Source organism: Castor canadensis, chromosome 5 (assembly GCF_047511655.1).
Source record: "Castor canadensis chromosome 5, mCasCan1.hap1v2, whole genome shotgun sequence".
Lineage (NCBI taxonomy): Eukaryota > Metazoa > Chordata > Mammalia > Rodentia > Castoridae > Castor > Castor canadensis.
The window spans coordinates 140,753,731-140,772,606 of record NC_133390.1 but is presented as its reverse complement, the minus strand read 5'-3'; the positions used below and the strand labels follow the sequence as shown (position 1 = coordinate 140,772,606).

General features: G+C 40.0%; 1 protein-coding gene across 5 annotated transcripts in view; it reads right to left on the bottom strand.

Moving 5' to 3' along the window:
• Positions 1 to 249: 249 nt before the first annotated feature.
• The window catches only part of Kif16b (kinesin family member 16B), a 304,402-nt gene continuing 285,775 nt past the window's right edge, over positions 250 to 18,876 (bottom strand). For all 5 annotated transcript variants that reach the window (XM_074074287.1, XM_074074288.1, XM_074074290.1 and 2 more), the window contains one exon: positions 250 to 3,930. In XM_074074287.1, coding sequence (XP_073930388.1) covers positions 3,772 to 3,930 — 159 coding nt within the window. In that variant the 3' untranslated portion in view covers positions 250 to 3,771. The remainder of the gene's footprint in view (positions 3,931 to 18,876) is intronic.

The window sequence follows — 18,876 nt, the reverse complement described above, 5'->3', positions numbered from 1 at the left end:
TCCAGGCACCACTACAGGATCCAAATGAAATAGTATACTTTGGAAATTCATAGTAGCATGTAATTTGTTTTCAACTTGGAAGTAAGTCCCTATGTGCACCACAATTATCCTCCCTTAATGAATTGTCATCAGAAAAAGAAGCTTCAACAGAAAACATAAAAAACTAAAAGTAAGTTAGTAACAGGCCTTCTTGTAAGTACATAGAAAGAACTTGTTATTAAAAGGAGTAATTCACAAATCTTGTCAAGAATAAGTCTCCACAGGTTAATGATCTTTAATTAGTTTCCCCAAAACATATATTGCCTGTCATGACAATCCAAATACAATTGAAGCAGTTAATTTTGTCATGGAGTTATTTTACCTAAATTTTCCATATTCCTCATCTTTTATTTTAAATAAATAAATATATGGTAAAAATTCCAATGAAGTCCCATTGGAACCACTCCCAGAGGGTGTGTGTGTGTGTGTGTGTGTGTATGTATGTATGTATGGGAAAGTCTCAGTGGCAGAAGTGTTCCATTGTTGACTAATGATACCTCTGGGACTATTTTAAGCACCTGAAGACACTGTATTTAAAAACCTAATGGTACTGTTTGAAGCAGATGTGACTAAGTGTCACTGTTCACAACAGGCTTAAATTGCTACCTGCATTTTCTTGGAGGGATGTGGCTTGGCTTTGTGGCAGGCTCTGAAGATAAGTAATAAGGAGCCACATCACAACAGAACACTGTTCTTGATCTCTCAAAACCAGCAGAGAAAACAGGTCACATGACTGGGGGCTGATGGAGAAGAAACAGGGTCATGTGACAGGGGGCTGACAGAGATGCCTCTAGAAAAAGAGAAATCTCATTTTAACAGTTGAACCCAGAACACCGACCAGTGCACACCTGCTCCAAGGCTGGGAACTATAGGTCACAGCAGTTCCTCTGTGTGGGCCTCCCTTCTTAGTTCATGCAATGATCTAATCTGTGAAAGGTTCTGGTTGTTTCTGCCCAGACACTGATGTATATGCTATCTGGAGCTCTGAGGGGGTAGATCAGATGTTAAATGGGGCAGAACTAGCTCTTATTTGCATGAAATGTAAAATTTCTGCTTAAATTGTAAATTTGCATAAAAATGTAAAATTGAGGTGTCCGTGGGACCAGGTATCCTGTTCATGTGTCTTAAAGCATCTCCGCATTATGGACCAGAGAATTTTCTAGATGTCAGTCATTGGTGTGCCAGCATGACTTGGTTGCACCCTATCACCTGCCTAAATTAATCACAGGATTGAGTTTGAATTTAATTTAGAAACAGCAAGATCTAAGTGAGAACTGGATTGAAGGCTATATTGTGATTTAAAATAAGATTGGTGCACATATTTATTTTACAAGAAACACTAAGGAGGGAATGTTTAAAGTACTTTAAAAAAGAATTCTGTTTAAGTTCCTTAGATTTGTCTGATTAACTACAGAAGAATGAGTGGGTGGTTAGCTAATGTGGATTGCCACAGTGGCCAGTTTGGTGTTACTCTGCTATTTGATGCAGTGGAAAGTAAAGGATACAATACACATTTGCTAATTTTCCTTTACCTTTGAAATTAGTCCAAATAGATGAAGTTTCAAGTTTGTCATTCTAGCCTTGCTGTATGTTTTATCTTTGTCCCAAAAAAGGAACTCCATTATTTGTTTAGATGTGACTTTTCATTTGGTTTTCTACTTACCATCATGTTTTATTCAGATTCAGCTGCATGTAGTTCACATGCACATACGCAGAACTGAAACTGGGCCAGCTAAAATAGACTATTCTTCTGCTGTAATTATGGGTCAGAAAGGAACCTTGCATCATCCAAGTACAACAGCTTCATTTTCAAATGGGGAGACTGAGGACCAGAGAGGTGAAATAACTTACTGATGGCTTTGCTGCGTTAGTCAGCTCTAGCTAGCACTGGTGCTCTAAGTGCAGTAATAGTTACATAAAGTGTGGATTGGTATAGAAGAATCTTCTAATTACTGTGCTTCTTACATAGATGACTATTTGTTCTTATCAAGCATTCTGTGTTATTTTAACAAAATGCTTGCCATGAGTCCAGCCTCTAGTATTGGTCCAAAAGGGCAAGAGACAGATTATCTGGTCAGTTGAAGAAAACCATTTACTTGGCAAATGAGGGACAGTCTTTAGCACTTGGACTCCTTTTAAGTTAAGGGACCTATGGTTAATTATTATCTCCACAGTTTTTATCCTCTAATCTTTAATTTTTAATTCTTGGTAGTAATTTCTCCTAAACCTACAACTGTAATCATAAGTAAAGACAGAAGCAGGTCTTTCTGCAGCAACTTAAAAAAGCTCTTATTTTCTTCATGCTAAACTATGACATTTAATTATTTCCATCTTATAGGGATAATTGCATCTTTAAACACTGGTGAGGTTGGAGATCTCTGTAGTGCAGGCATATTCTAGAAGACTGAATGCAAATGTGTTCTGTTAGTCACTCATTTGTGACTTCAACCACTACTATAACTACTATAACTGTATCTTCTATAACACAAATTCTAACCTATACATTATGCATCTTTCCAAGCACATTAGATCTAATTTTAAACAGACAGGCAGGAATAGTCATATAACAAACTTAAACTGACGTACTGGGCAGATTCCATCACTTCATTTAACAATGATAGCAGCTCAATTTTAATTGTGAAAAAGCAAATACATTTAATAAATTTGTTGTGAATGATTATATGGTTTGATACAACTATTGTACAGGAGTGTGTACATATATAAATCTTTAGGTATAATTATATACATTTCAATATATACCACATATTTTATACTCACATTTTTCTCTTTAGTAAAACAAAGGAGTTTCACTGTACATTGATGTGCAGTGCTACATTAAATCCTGAGTAATTTAGGGATTATTAATAAACTACTTATAAATTCTAGTTTTTCAGCCAAAGATCTACTAGATTCTGTAACAAAAATGTGAACAAAATAATGCTTTAAAATATGCACCCAGCTTTGCGCTTGTTTTGTGCTTAGCAGAGAAAGCTCAAGAATGCACGGTAGCCATTGAGATTTGGGAAAATGTCCTCAAATATTCAAGGTTAAACAATGTCCTTTTTGTAGGGATTTACAGAAGTTTAAGTGATGTAGCCTACATCCAATTTGTCAGGCATGGAAGACTCTAGTCATGATTGGACTAAAAATCCCTTTTGCAGAATATGAAATTCTGTGTAAACATCAGTGTTTAGGTATTGTATATAAAAGTTACAATCCAAATGAGGGGAATAAAAGAAAAAAGTACAATAAAATAATTTAAAATGCTTTTCTTGGGCTATAGATGGGCACAGGGAAGGGATATAAAAAATAAAAGTATGTTTTGGAGAAGGAGGAAACCACATGAAAGTCATTTAGGGGTGGTCTTGTAAGCTGCCCACTCTGGGAGGTCCCAGGTTGGCTTGGCTCAGGGAACCCAAGATAAGAAAGCCACATCCATCTCACCACAGGGGATGGACTTACTGCATAATGAGAAAGAAGCACTATGGGAAAAGGCCACGTTCAACTGCAGTGGAACAGTAACAGCTGCCTGTCAGGGTCACTGTCAGCAGGCAATGCGTCCATTCCCAAACTCAGGCACTAGGTATGATGAGTGAGGTGGTCCGGGGCTGGCTGCTGCACATCCACCTTTTGCAGGAGGGGATGGGCTGGGATCCTGGTGTGGGAGGCTGCCCTGCATTGGAGGCGCTTCACAGGAAGGCACTGGGTTGGTGGTTCCTCTGTCATCCAGCTCTACCCCGTTCCATGGCTGCTGTAGTCAAAAACTCCTTTCTTGAAGAACGGTGAGAATTCACAAATGGTGTGTTTTGAAAGGGTAAGCCCCACTTTGTTGATGTGGAGGGGAGATGTGGCAGACTGGAGCATCACACTGAAAAAGTTCCTGAGGTATTTCTGAGGAAGAGACAAGAGTGAAGAACATCGTCAAGATATTGCTGGGTGGTGTCAAGGAGAGGAACAGAAATGTCCAGTAACAACTCTTAATCCACCTGGATGCACACAATTATTGCATAAACAAGCCCTACAGGGAATGCTCTGAGGAATACATCATTGGAGGAAGGTCCTTGACCACCTTAGGTATCATCAGACCAAGCAGAGACAACAGAGTCATGATATCCATGTCCACGGTAGAAATTTTTGGGGCTAGGTCTGATTCACAGTAATACCACCTCAGGTCTACCTGTAGCCAATGCCCAGAGGAATGTCAATTTGCCTGGCACAGGGGATCTACTTCATACCAACAGTGTTATTAGTCAGTATTCTACTTTAAAAAAGACATTTCCTTCCAAGTTTCTCATTACACAGCTGACCAACAGGAAAAAAAAAAGGCAGTGGGGGGGAATATGTACTCATATGTGCAATGTTAAACATGCGACCTACTGGCATTTTAAAATTGTGCAGCCAGTCTCTGCTTTGAATCTTCTTATAAAATAAAGGGAAAGAAATGGGGATTCAGAAGGACCAGCTCCAAGCACTGATATTACAGATCATTTTGTAAATCCAATACTCATTGACAATAAGAAATTCTCATTAAGGTGAATTGCTCTTGCCCTTCCCTGCTGAAGGTGCTTGTCACAACCTTATCCATTTTTTCTGGAACTGAGGAAGCAAAGCATGTCTAAAACCAGGCTCTGAGAGGCTGGGAGTAAAAATCAGATGTGGGTGCTGGAGGATGTATTAAAGAAGCTGATGAATGGAGAGAGTTCACACAATTTAGGTCAGGCAAATCTCATTTATTATAGAAAACAGAGTGGGGGGAAGGTGTTGGACCTACACCATGTTATTGTTTCAGTTTATTTAAATATAAATAATCCTGGCACAAACTTAGAAATTAAACATAACAGCTCTGGACTATAATAAAAAATGCCTAAGAAATGAGATCTACTCCTAAAGCAGTGATTCTCAGCCAGGGGTAATTCTCTACCACAGGGGACATTAGGCAATGTTTGGAGACACTGTTTACTATTACACTGTGTGTTGAGGGATGCATCCAGTGGGTAGAGTCCAAGGGTTCTGGTAACAACCTAAAATGTAGGGACAAGCCCTAGAACAAAGAATTATCTGGCCCCAAATGTCATCAATGCCACAGTTGAGAAACCTTGTCCTGGAGCAGTAAAACTCAGCTACCTTTATGAATTGCCAACCTGAAATGTACTTCAGAAAGAAGCCACTCAGATCAAGGAAAGCAGGTTAACTATTATTAGGATTACTAATAACAACATTTGTATAACTTACAGTTTCCAAATGTCTTCTAACATTAGTTTTTTACATTTTATAGAAGTAAAGCTGATGCACAATAAACTGCATTCTTATTGACTGATTAATTTTTTAGTGGTAGTAATAGGGATCAAATCTAGGCCTTGGTAGGCAAGCACTTTACTGCTGAGCTACATTCCCAGGCCTTAAATTACACATTCTCTAAAGGTAGAGGTAAGAAAAGGCCACAATCAACTACTAAAGAATGAAGAATGAAATGCTAGTGGTTATTTGCATTATAGGGACAAAAGGAAACATGACTTTACCTTTCCTAGGGGAGGCAACCTTGAGAATATCAACTCTAGCAAGACTCAAATCACATTAAACATGTTTACCAGGAAATACTGTAGACTACACTGAAGCAGCCAAGGTATGCGATAAAATGCATGTGCACACTTGATTGTTTTGGTAGATTAAGAGTGAAATGATTTTGAATGAGCAAGACAAGGAGCTTGTCCACTTGTGTATGGAGCTGTGATTCTTCCACAGTTTAATGCAGGGACAAAGGGGACCTCTGTTTCATAGGAACTCCAGGGTGGCTCCTGCTTCTGGTACCCCATAGGGTGTGTTAATATGCAGACTACAAAAAACTTGCCTTCCAGATGAACTCGGAAAGACCAGGAGGCAATTTAAATCTGGGAACAGATGTTATATCAACATTTGTCATAATTAGTTCACAAAGCAGGGTTCCTTTAAAGGACCAATAAAGCCTGAAGGGTATAACGAGAAGTTAAAAATATAAATAAAAGAAAAAGAAGTATTGGAGACACTTCCCTACCAGAAAATGGCTATTAAAAAAGAACCATAAGTCAAATTCAGGTAATGCTTTTTTTTTCTTTGAATAAACTCATTAGCACGGCCTGATGAAAACTCGAGATAGAAGATTTGATCTGGCCACTTCTAAACATTACAGAAGAGCTGTCTCTCTGTGAACCAAATCTCTGCCTAGCAGGAGGAATACAGGGTAGCTTTGCTTCCTTTACAGAGACTGCTTCCAGAGTACAGAGAACGTGTATGATCAGGAAGTGATCTTTACAGTGCACTCAAAATCATCCCAGACCTATCAGATCAGGCATTGTCTTTGTTGGGTGGGTCCTGAGACACATACTGAAGTGACTAATTAAGTTCTGGTGAATGACAAAACCAAGGAATAGGATTAGGACAAGGGCTGGAGATGGAAGAAGACAGAACCAAAATTTCAGAAGATTCTTGAGGTCACAGATAGTGTCTCATTTTTCATTGCAGTTCCAATCATTGGTGGCATACTGCCAAGCTTAGGAGTGATGAAATGTAACTCTGACAATGGATTTTGATGAGTTAATTTTAAGTTGAGATGTATGCATGGAAAACAGCAGCCATCATAAAAGTACAGCCTAACAAATTTTCACAAAATGAACATACCTATGTGACCAGCATTGAAGTACAGATAATACAACACCTTGCTTCAGGAAGCTCTTTTCATACCCCCTCCTCCATCTACAATCCTTCACTCAGGGTAGCCACTATCTGGATTTCCAGTAACACAGTTCTGTGAATTTTTGAACTTCATGTCAAGGCAGTCACATGGGATATACTCTTTTGTGTCTGGCTTCCACAACTTAATGCCAGGTTTGTGAGATGTACCCACACAGTCTGTGCAGTTGTAGTTGCTTAGCACCCTGTCTTGTGGTGTTCCACAGGTGGACATACCAACTGATTAACTTTAAAAGGGACATACAACCATGACTGGTTTGGTCTTTCTGAATTCTTCAATAATAAAATCCACTTTCATATAACATTGGGTCTGTTTATCACTATCCTTCTAATAATGAATTCCACCTTAGGGTTTAAGGCTCAGTCTAAGATCAGTCAAGATCATTACTAGATTTTTGCTTTTATGTATACTTAAAATATACTATAATTATATACAAAATATTAAACATACTTATTTACATTAGTGATTTTTGTTACTTGCATTCACAATATTTCCCATCATATCTGTGACTGAAGGAAGAAATTAAAAGGTCTGTCATAGATATGCCTTTTTTGTGAATTCAAAGTCATCCTAGTCCTCCCCCACATATGAGAAATAAGGCCAGAAACAAAGCTACATCCTCAGGGTAGCATACTTTATAAAAGAGAATTGCAAAAATTGAAGGACATTAGGACTCTAAGTGACTTATCAGGGTCATAAGTGCAAAGCAGAAAAAGGATTTGTAAAATCCAATATCCAATTGGTGTATCTGACTTTCACAGAACATTTTCTCCATTATAAAAAGAAATAAAAACAGGCATATTTAAATCTCTGTGGTCTGTTAGGGTCCAAAGAGAGCCAGCAACTTCTGCTGGTGGTAGGGTAGTGATGTCATACCAGAGTCTTTGTTAAAAACCTTGGCTCAGGGCCACCTGAAACAACAATCATACCCCCTGGGGCTGAGCAACAATACAGCCCTGCCTTGGATACAGGGACCAAGAAAGTCAAGTCAAAAGGAATCTTCTCTTCCAGCAAGACTGCAAACCAGAAAACAGGGTGGAATGGTAGAGCAAGCAGGGCTCTGGGTGGGTTCTGTCAGAGAGTGAGTGATCAAGGGAAAGGGAAAGAATCCACAGAGGACAGAGGGGGCAGTCTGGGGAGACAAGAGAAGAAGGGCAAGAACATGACAATATAGAAGACAAATGTCAACAATTTATTTGTTTACAAGTTGGCAAAGGGATTTAAGAATAATAAGAAATATATCAGAAGTATTTATCTAGGTTATTCAGTTTTTGCTATTTGGACCAACACTAAAGCATAAATAAGGTGTTTTCTTATCAATGCTTTCAGAAAATCAAATTTAGATGGATAATCTTTAAGGCATATTTCTGTACTGACAAGGAGCACCTTGATGTCATAAAGTAACTTTCTTCTACAGGTCTGGTGTTTGTTGTTTGGGAAAGTCAACATACAGCAGGTGCAGAGAACTGAAATGGAGGTAACTGGGGAAGATGAACCCCTGTGAGCCTATTCCAATGGAAGTGTGATTCTAGCATGTGATTTAAAAAATTTCCCCCAAACTAATGAAGACAAAATCCTGTAGGGGACTGTAAGCTTGTAACGCAAAGGACAAAGGAAACGAGGAAGGAAGATTGTCTAAGACACCCTGCACTGGGGGTCCTGAACCCCTTTTTTCCAAATTGGCCTTTAAAAATACAAACAGAAAACCCTTTCTTGCCAAGACCCCATGTACTTCCTTAGGACTGTCTCCCACATGCACACAAGTCTGACTAGCTACCATCTCATTACTGCTAGGCAAGGCCATTTATCAAGGGCTTGCAATGTGCTGAGCACTGTGAGAAGAATTTTAAAAAGTATATCTCACTAAACCCATACAACTACTTAATGAGGTAGGGACTACTGACTCATCTTATTGATAGCCTAGGAAGCATAAGAGTACCCCAATGGTCACAGGCATATTAAGTTGGAGAGCCAGGACTCAAAGCCACAGCTCCAGAGGTGACTATTTCTACTAGGCTGCCACCCAAAGAACCCCTCTGCTAAACCCCACTTTCTCTCACAGTGCAAGGCTGTCTCCACTGGGCTCTTGGCTGCTTAGACCATATACTTTCCTAGACCTGATGATGCTCCATGGCAACCAGGGGTACAAGGCTCTCTAGAGTTAATGTTCTTTATGAACATGGGGGAAGGCCTCTTTTCCAGTAAGATCCTATATTCTTCAACAGAAGCCCACACAGCTCTGCTAAGGCACTGTTATCTTACAGTGAATTGGTGGGGCGTTGGCTGTTCTACAGCCTTGCCTTTCTTTCCCTGTCCAAAGAACACCCAGATCTCTCTCAAAGAAATTCTTTCCATTCTTTGGAGATTACTTACCTGACTGACTTAAGGCAGAAAGTTGCAGAATTTTCCCCACTGGTATTCCCAGCCAGTGAGCTAATGGAACCACCACTTGGAATCTACTGGACCCAAGGGCCCTTTGGGGCAAGGCACTTCCTGCAGAAGTTATCATGCAGAAGTTTTTCAAGAGGGAAAGAAATTCAGGGGAAGCCTGGCAGTTCAGGAGAGCCTTTGGTCTCTGTCCATACCCAAGGATGGGAATTCACAAGTCCATTTGCTTTCAGTAGCCACAGTCATTTTCTACTATTTTCAATAAAGCTAAATGACATCAGTCTCCAGGACCCAAACAGATGGAAGACACTGGTTGGGAATTAGAAGGATCCTTCTGCATAGATCATAATCAAGTTCCTCTGAGGTTGGTCTGTTGTCAGATCAAAGCCTTTGACCAAGACGTTCTTCTCCTATGAAGAGGTTGATTCTAGGAGGCCTTTGCAAATAACATTTCAGATGGAACAGGGCTTCCCAGAGGTTTAACCCCAGGCAAGTATGACTTACACATAGGCCAATCCTTAACATTTCAACACTGTTTCAAAACTAACTAAACATTATTAATCTTTTGAATCAAAACATAGATTAACATGGTCTATTGGCTATGTTATTGAGTTCTAAAAGGCAAAACACACTCCCTGTAGCAACACAGGGTAATTCAGCAGAATGTGGTCTACTTTATTTTCACTTTTTTTTCCTGGATGTATTGACTAAGACTTCCCAGCTCTAAAAATGTGTTGCCACATGCCATTTTATTCTCGACACTCCTGATGAAGGTCATTATATTAACAAGATTCCTGTGTGACCTAAAGTACAATTTCAGTCTGAGATCGCAATGAAAAGAAACATGCTATTTGTTACTGGAACAACTGGGAAAAATCTGTCCCTCAGATAGTCTCTGCTGGGTTTTCCTTTTCAACTTTAAATTTTCTGAATGAAATGTGAGTCTGGTCATAGGTATTAACCATGGGCTCTATAGCCCACTCTGTAGGGTAGACTGAAGACAGCAAAATTTCATGGTATGGTTCCTTCTTACAGATATTCCCTTTCTGGTCTGATAGCCTCAAAGAAAGGAATGTTTGAGACTAGGAGAGGAGGGAAGGAGAAAGGGAATCTGAACTAGCAAACAGTATGAACAAGAAAGCACATGCAGGGATCTGTGTGGTGAACCACAGGACTTGAAGCAAAGCATAAGAGTGCCTTAAATCTGTATTCAGGTTCTACAGGTGCTTTGCACACAGCATTTCCCAGTTCCTAAGATGCCATAGGGCAACAGAAGACACATAGGAGCACTCATTGTTTACATATGAGGAAACTGAGATGACAGAGGGAAGTGACTTAGCTGAGGACAACAGTCAGAAGTAGACAAAGTGACTGGCTCTTCAAATTTGGGAGAAAGTCAGAATGGCCTAATAATCCTCAAGATTCAAGCCCTGAAGTCTGAAGTGCAATGTGGCCTTTCTTCAGGGGTGTCAATACCATACTCAAGTAGACTCTCAAAATTTGCTTGTGTGTGTGTGCGCGCGCATGTGCGTGTGTGTATGGCAGGCAGGTATAAGAATTAGGATCTTCGGAAGCATCTGAAAGACCTCACCCTCCTTATCTGTTGGCTCCCACCACCTCTATTTTAATTAGCAGGGGGATAAAGTCATGACCATTTCATGTTATTAAAAAGTTTGTTTTAATAAGCCTCACGACTATAACTGCAGCCTACTGCTTATTTCAAGTGTAATATATCACCTCAGCTGTGTCACTCTAATGATTTTCTCAGCCATCTCACTGTTGTGGAATCATCTTCATTTTAACAAGATTTTAACATAAATCTATAATTTAATTTAAAGTTATTGAAATTATTAAAATTGAAATGTTCTTTAAAAATGTAATGGGTCCTTATCTGCCTTTCTATTGTGACATATTAACAGGGAAGAGAGGTCAGTGGCATTCCTCATTCCCACAAGTCATTAGCCATGGTGGCAGCTTAAAGAAGAGTATCAGTCTAGACTTAGAGGTTTCATTTAGCTGGCAGCACTTGGAGAATTCATCATTGACTGATGAGCTCTGAAGATAGATCAGGTCCAGACGGGGATTACCCTGGGATGTTTCCAGGTCTGAAAGAGTCTGGTCACCACTGGCCATGTGTTATAAATAGACCCAATAGGGTCAATATGATTCACCTACCCAAGTCTTCTCAGTTCTAAACTCCTATAAATGTTAGCCTGATCCTAAAATTTAGCTGCACTGGATCAAATATGCTAGGTTCATTTCCCAACATACTCCCAAATATTCTCCACACTCTGATGAAATTAGGGCCGTTCGATTCAGAGAACTCATGCATCCACTGCAGTTACTGCATACTTACTCTCCATGAAGCAGGGTGTCAGGTTCCGGTACCAAGTGTTGAAAAAAAGAGACATAATGACTCCCTTTGCAAGGCACATAGCTGGCTCACATAGCTCAGTGTTAGGGACCATTCCTTGCTTGTTCCTGTGGGTGCTTTGCTCCCATTATCTAAATTCTACTTATTTTTTTAAGACTTGGTTCAAGGTTTACTTATTATTGGCTTCTCTCTCTTGACTTCATTCTTGCACCAAATACTTATTTAGAGTTTTCTACCTGCCTGAGCTGGGAGAGGAGAGAGGGACTCAACAGTGCGTAAGACTCAGTTTTCATCCTGAGTAATTTACAGTTCAGTGGGGGCGGGGGGATGGATGGATGGGCAAAGCAGTAATTAAAATCTGGCTCCAAGAGAACAGAAAGGAGATTATTTTGGCGCACACAGGAAAGTTACCTCCCTATTCCTGGGAACTGATGAATGTATGTCAAAGCTTGAAGGGCAAATGAAACAGGTGAAGAACCTGGGGAAAGATACTGAGGAAGTCAGTTTCAGGCATAACAGAGGGCTCCTATAAAGACTAGAGGCAGGAGGCAGAATGCTGGGACACAACCGCTAAGCCTGACTGGACTGGACAACAGGGATGGCCCACTCAGCATGGGGAATGCACTCCTGGACATGGGACTGCTTTCTTTGCTAGCACTCTGCTGGTTCTCATGGGGGACTTCCTGAACTGTGTGCTGGCCATGGTGTCCTGCCAGGCATTCAGGCTTCAGGCTGCCATGGGTGTTGATGTTGATGATGTGAGAGGACTCCATGAGTCTTCAAATACTTACTAATTCCCAACTTCTACCATCTTCCTAAAAGCATTCTGAGCTATTGTTCAACTTTATTTGAACCTCCAGTGTAAGAACCCCCTTGGGGCCCCTGCAATCAGTCTGGCACTGACTCTTGAACACTTTCTCAGCCTATGTTAGGACTAGGCAAGCATTTTCCATAAAACACAGGATAGTCTGTTTTGTGCTTTGTAGGCTAAGAGACAAAATTAATGCTATTACATTGGTCCTTGTATAATAAGAAAGTTCTAGCTCCATCCTGCCTTGCTTTCTTGTGATAGGCCACGCTGAGATTGCCTAGTCGAAGGCTGGGGACTTTCATTCCAGGGGACTTTCTGCCCAGTGAAACCCAATCCCAGTGTACCTATCTCCTCCCTGTGAGCCTGGTCACTCAACGTAGGCAGCTGACCAGAAGTAAGGCACCTTCTTAGACTGAAACCTTACTTCTTGGAATCTCAGAACACAATCCCCAGAGAGTAGAAGGAGACCAACATAGACCCTGGGGGTGGCCAGCAGTGGAAGAACAGACAGTGGGCCTGACTGATGTCTATGACTTCCAGTTCTAGCACAAGTGAGCAATGCTCACAGATGGTATGAAACCAGGTGGCCAGGTGGCAGTTTTCTATAGGTGTGTAACAAATTACCCAGAGTTAGTGGCTTGAGGCAACACCTATTTATTAGCACACAGTTCTGCAGACCAGAAGTCCTGGCCAGTGTGGCTAAGACTCTCTGCTTAAAGTTTCATGGGTTGAAATCCAGGTGTTCAATAAGTTGGGCTCTTATTTTAAAGCACTGAGGAAGAACTGCTTTCAAACTAATTCAGGTTCTTAGTCAAATACATTTCTTTGCAATGGTAGGACTGAGGCTCCCATTCAAGGTATCTTTGCAGGCTGTCAGCTAGGGGCCATTCCAGTTCCTGAAGTCTATCCACATTCTAGGAACTGGTCCTCTCCTTGTTTGAACCCAGCAATCAAATCCATCTCAAGCTTTGAATCTCTCTGCTTTGTCCTTTACAACAAGCCTGAGAAAACTTTGCTTTTAAAGGGTTCATGGGAATTAGCTTAGGTGTACAGGGATAATCTCTCTTGCTCTTTTTCTTTTTTTTCTTTTTGCCATGTCACAGAGTGTTATCACTCATGAGCAGTGTCTTATTACACTCACTCACAGGTTCCACACACCCTCAAAGGGGCAGGAATATACAAGCATGAGGGTCACTGGGGTCATTCTCAGAATTCTCCCTAGCACAAGACTGCAGTTTGCCTACCCCTGGTCTGAATTGTAACCCAGGAGGTAAAACATATGGCAGAGAGGGGTCACAGCAGAGTAGAGACCAAGTGGAAGAGAACCCACTCAAACTTGAGAGTCCATTGAGACTCCCTGGATGGAATATCTGCAGCGTGCATCCAGGGCTCCCAGGCTGAGTGCACCCTCCCTTACTCAAGCCCACAGGCTCTCAGTGTTTCATGTACAAAGTGCTCTACAGACAGTGCTTCCTGAGAGGACAGACCTGTGTGGCTACTAAGCACTTAAAATATGGCCAGTGCAACAGTGAAGTGAGATTTAAGAATTTTTACCTGCATCTTAATTAATCTAAATTTAAATACTTACATGTAGCTGGTGGCTACTGGACACCAGCTTCAGCACACTTCAATTCTGGAGTACCCAGGCTGGAGTACCCAGGCTTTCTAATGTATGAGTTCTGGTTATGCACTAACACTTGGCTTTGAAGATTTAATTTTTAAATAATATTTTTATATACTGGCTGAAAAATTTAGTACACACACAAGCTGAAAGAGAACTTGTTACTTACTGTGTATGTATGTATGTATGTATATTCACTATAACTGAAAAGTCTTCCTTTCAACTCACCTCTACTTCCAAAATTTGTAGTATTTTGTTCATCTTTATTAAGCATTTTTATGTAGCATTTTATGCCTACATAAGCAAATCCAAATATAGCTGCCCCTACTTCAACTTACACAAACATACATGACACTTATATAACAGATATATACTCTTCTGCACTTTGATCATATAACAGTTTATATTAAGAAACTGTGATCATCCCAGAAGTCCATAAAAAGTTCCTCACTCCAAATTGATTGTTGTAGCTCCTTATTAATGAACATGCAGGCTATGGTAAGCCTTTGAATGGTACAAGTCCTAAAAGAATGTAAGCTATAGAAGGGAAAGGAGTTTTCACTACTTTATTCAAAGAATGTTTGCCAAGCACACAACACAATGTCTGGCACATAGTAGGAGCTCAGTAAATATTTGTTGCACAAAAGAATGAAAAGAATGGAGAGGATTACAAATAATACTGCAACAATTTTGGCAAGTGTATCATTTAAAGAATAGAAATTCCTAAGATGGAATTTCTGGTTCAAAGGGCTATGTGTACTTTTAATTTTGATAGATATTGCCAAATTGTTCTTCACAGGCATGTTACCAATATATACTATCTTCAGCAACATTGAAGAGGAGGAGACACTCAAAATTTCTATATGACTAAAGAATCTGAGAACATCTTTGGTAGGTTACTCAGTCTATTCTCCTGTCCTCATATAATCTCTAAGGGTATGGCTGAGGAATCTCAGATTATTTGATTACTTGTTTCTTTAACCAAGAAGGAACTACTGCTGAGAGGTGGGACTAGAACCCTACACACACATAAATACCCAGGTATCTTTCTAAAATACTTGCCCATCTCTCCAGGTAGGATCATTATCAAAAACTGAGTTTCCAAATTCCATAATTTTCAGAAACATTAAAAAGTAACCTAAGGTGCTGGAGAGGATGCAGGGAAAAAGGAACCCTGGTACACTGCTGGTGGGAATGCAAGCTAGTGCAACCACTCTGGAAAAAAATTTGGAAGCTTCTTAAAAATCTAAACATAGATCTGCTATATGATCCAGAAATCCCACTCCAGGGGATAAACCCAAAGGAATGCGACACAGATTACTCCAGAGGCACCTGCACACCCATGTTTATTGCAGCACTATTCACAATAGCCAAGTTATGGAAACAGCTAAGATGCCTCACTACTGATGAATGGATTAAGAAAATGGTATTTTAATACAATGGAATTTTACTCAGCCATGAAGAAGAATGAAATCTTATCATTCCCAAGTAAATGGATGGAACTGGAGAACATCATTCTAAGCGAGGTTAGCCAGGCTCAGAAGACCAACAATCTTATGTTCTCCCTTATACGCAGACTTTAGATCTATGGCAAATATAGCAATATGTTTGGACTTGGATCACATGCTAAGGGGAGAACACATACAGGAGGTATGGGGAAAGGTAAGAAACCCAAAACATGAAAGTGTTTGATGTCCTCACTGCAGAGGAACTAATACAGAAACCTTAAAACAACAGAGGTCAATATGAGAAGGGGATCAGGAACTAGTGAAAAGGTCAGTCAGAGATGAATCAACTTGGGATGTAACACATTTGTACATGGAAGCAATGCTAGGAACCTCTCTCTATAGCTATCCTTAACTCAGCTAGCAAAAATGTTTTGTCGTTCTTATTATCGCTTATGTTTTCTCTCCAACAAAATTAGAGATAAAGGGCAGATCAGGTTCTGCCTGGAAGAGAGGGGGAAATGAGGGGAAGAGGAAAGGGGTGGAGGGCAGGGGGGAGAAATAGCCCAAACAATGTGAATGAATACAAAAAAAACCCCTTAATCTGAAAATGCAATCCATTTTTGTTTAATAAAAACTTCTAAACATCAAGATCAAGGTCAAGAAAAGGTGAAGGTGGCCAGAAAGAGGAAGTTGATTTGGAAATAGAATGTCTGATTGCTACCTGGGTGACCCCAATGAACCATGATTCCTGGGACTCACACCCTTGTGTAACTCCTGTACTTGAATTTAGGTGAAACCTGTTTTAGCCAGCAGAATGTGCTAGATGCTATGAGAGACGAAGGCTGCTTACATGTTCTAGCACCCCAGTTGAGCACAGTTCTTTTGGGAGTCAAAATCAAAACAGAACCATGTAAGTGGCCTAACTTGATGGCTCCCAGAGCAAATGAAGCATCAAGCTGAATCCTGCCCAGATTCCAGAATGACAGAATCTTAAGCAATAAAACAGTGATCAAGTTAAGACATTAAATTTTGCGATCATTTATTTATAGTAACAGATAACTAAAATATATAGAATTAGGAGTATGGTAGGAGATGGGGAATAAATGAAATTAGTAAAGGCAGAATAAAAGTTTCTTTGGTTTCTATTTATAATTTATGACTAGACATAAATTCAGGTCCTGTTCTACTTCAATGCTAATCTCACAATTCTTTTAGTATTTCTAATGAATAATCCTGTCAAAGCAGGTACTTCTTTTCTACTAGCTACTTTTACTATCTTAGGTTTTAAAGTAAATACTTGAAATAAGTACTCATCATTTGAAATATGGCATTTCTTTCCTGATGTTATAAAGAAGTCTGAGAGCTCCCAGTTAAAATTCATCAGGGTGAAAATGTTAGTCTGTGATTATAGAATCAGTACTATTCATTGCAGCTATTCAGAGAATATTCTTTATGAGTTTAGTGACATAAGCATATTGTATTGAATTATTATGGTACTTCATCCATTGGATTCATAAATTTAATATACTAAGTCTGGTTCACATATCCTAATAAAATTCAGTAAGCTTTAAAAATTTTATAAGGATGTGTCTTTAAAGTCCATGTGATATTCAATTTTTACAGGTTGACATTCTTGCTCAGGGTGTTAAATAGCTTCAATAATCATGATGACCTAGTCTGGCAGAAGATCAAGCTTGTGGTAAAACCCCTTCCACAGACAAGCCACAATAGAAAGACCAAAACCTGCCAGTTGAGGACAAGTCAAAATGATCCTGCCTTTTCAATTCATGGGGAAGAGTGGGATTGTGTTTAGCTTGCATCTGTAGCCAAAAGGGAGAGTACATGTCAGTCATCAGAGAGGAGGCCCGCAGTTTCCTGGATGTTCACATGAGTGCCACTTTCACTTGGTTGAAGCCTCTTTGTGTGAAAAAAAGGAATGCTGTGGGAGGAGCCTACTTTCCAGTGTTCAGTGAGGGGTCTTTGCCTTGTTGACACATTTGGCTGTAGATAAGACACATCCTAACTCAACTCCTGCAACACAGGGGAGAAGGCCAGAAGGACCTGGAGGCCCATTCTGGCATATCTGGACTCTATTTTTGCCCTGTGAATAAGGCTCTCAGGCACTCAGCCCTGTGTAGCCACCATGTTAGATATAGGACTTTATAGCACAGGGGTTTGGTATAATCCCCTAACTCCTCTGCATCTTAGTTTCCTTTTGTAATGATAGCATTCTCTTAGGGTTAGTAAATTAAATGAGCTCCTCTCTGTAAAATGCTTGGGACAGAGTCCAATTTATGATTTTCATGTAATAAGGAGACAATATTATCTACATAGCATGGTTCTCAGGAAGCTAATAGTCAAATCTGCAAATTTTCTTCTCTTTAAGATGTTTAAAACATATGGGGTAGTGTATAATTTAAACATTCTTCCCTTCAAAGGAAAGTAGAAGAAAGCAAGAAACTGGAATGTTATTTTCCCAAATTATCTCAAATCAGATTCTAGCAGATCCTTTATTTCAAGAGTTGCTTTAGAGCAAGGAAGAGTTAACATGTTTTCAAAGTGGAGAATCACAATTAAAAATAAGTTCAAAATGTAACCCACACCAAGTCAATGAATTACCCTCCAAAACTTTTTTTTTAAGCAACATATTTGATGCTGATATTCTGTAAAGTGCAACTGGAGAGGAACCAAAACACTACTTTGTTTCCTAACTCATGGTTCCCTTTAGCACTATATAAAACTTCAGAGATTTCTAACATTTTGAGATATAATGACTGCTCCAGTTGACCAGTTCGAATTACACAGACCTTTAAGTGAGAATCTTTTGTGTGGTACCTCTTGGCTAGAATACACTTAAGCTCAAATTTAAAGAATCACGAACTAAGGGTGGGGAGGGGATAGGTGGCCAAAACAATGTACACACATGTAAGTAAATGTAAAAAGAATAATAAAAAAATTTAAAAATCAGGAGCCAAAAGACTCAAAGATCAGGAAGTCATTGCACATTATCTGCAGCTATCCCAAAGTCAATCTGTTGGTAGAACACAGGACTGGGTATAGTTATCACAACATGAACACTGAATGACTCTCTACCATCTGTGGTTGTGGTTGAGCAGAACAGGACTTCCCTTTAATATCTGACCTAAGGTAGTTTGTATGTTCTGGAAAATCCCTTTGGTTAAAATTCTGCCAGCTGTGGCCATTGAATAACATTGAGTCCCTGAATTCAGGGCAAGAGAGCAAGCTCCTGAGACTCCAGGAGGGAAGGCCTGGTGCCCCTTGTTTTGTTTCCTGGACAAGCGGCTCCTGACAATCCCTGCAGATTTGCCTTGCAGATTACCCTTCTGCCTTTGGAGTTATTCCTGTGTCCAGGCACTACTCTAGGTCACTGGGGGAAGCCAAGGTCAAGCTCCAGGTGTGAGGATACCTATGGCCCTCAGTGGTGAGCCCATGAACCCACCCACCCAA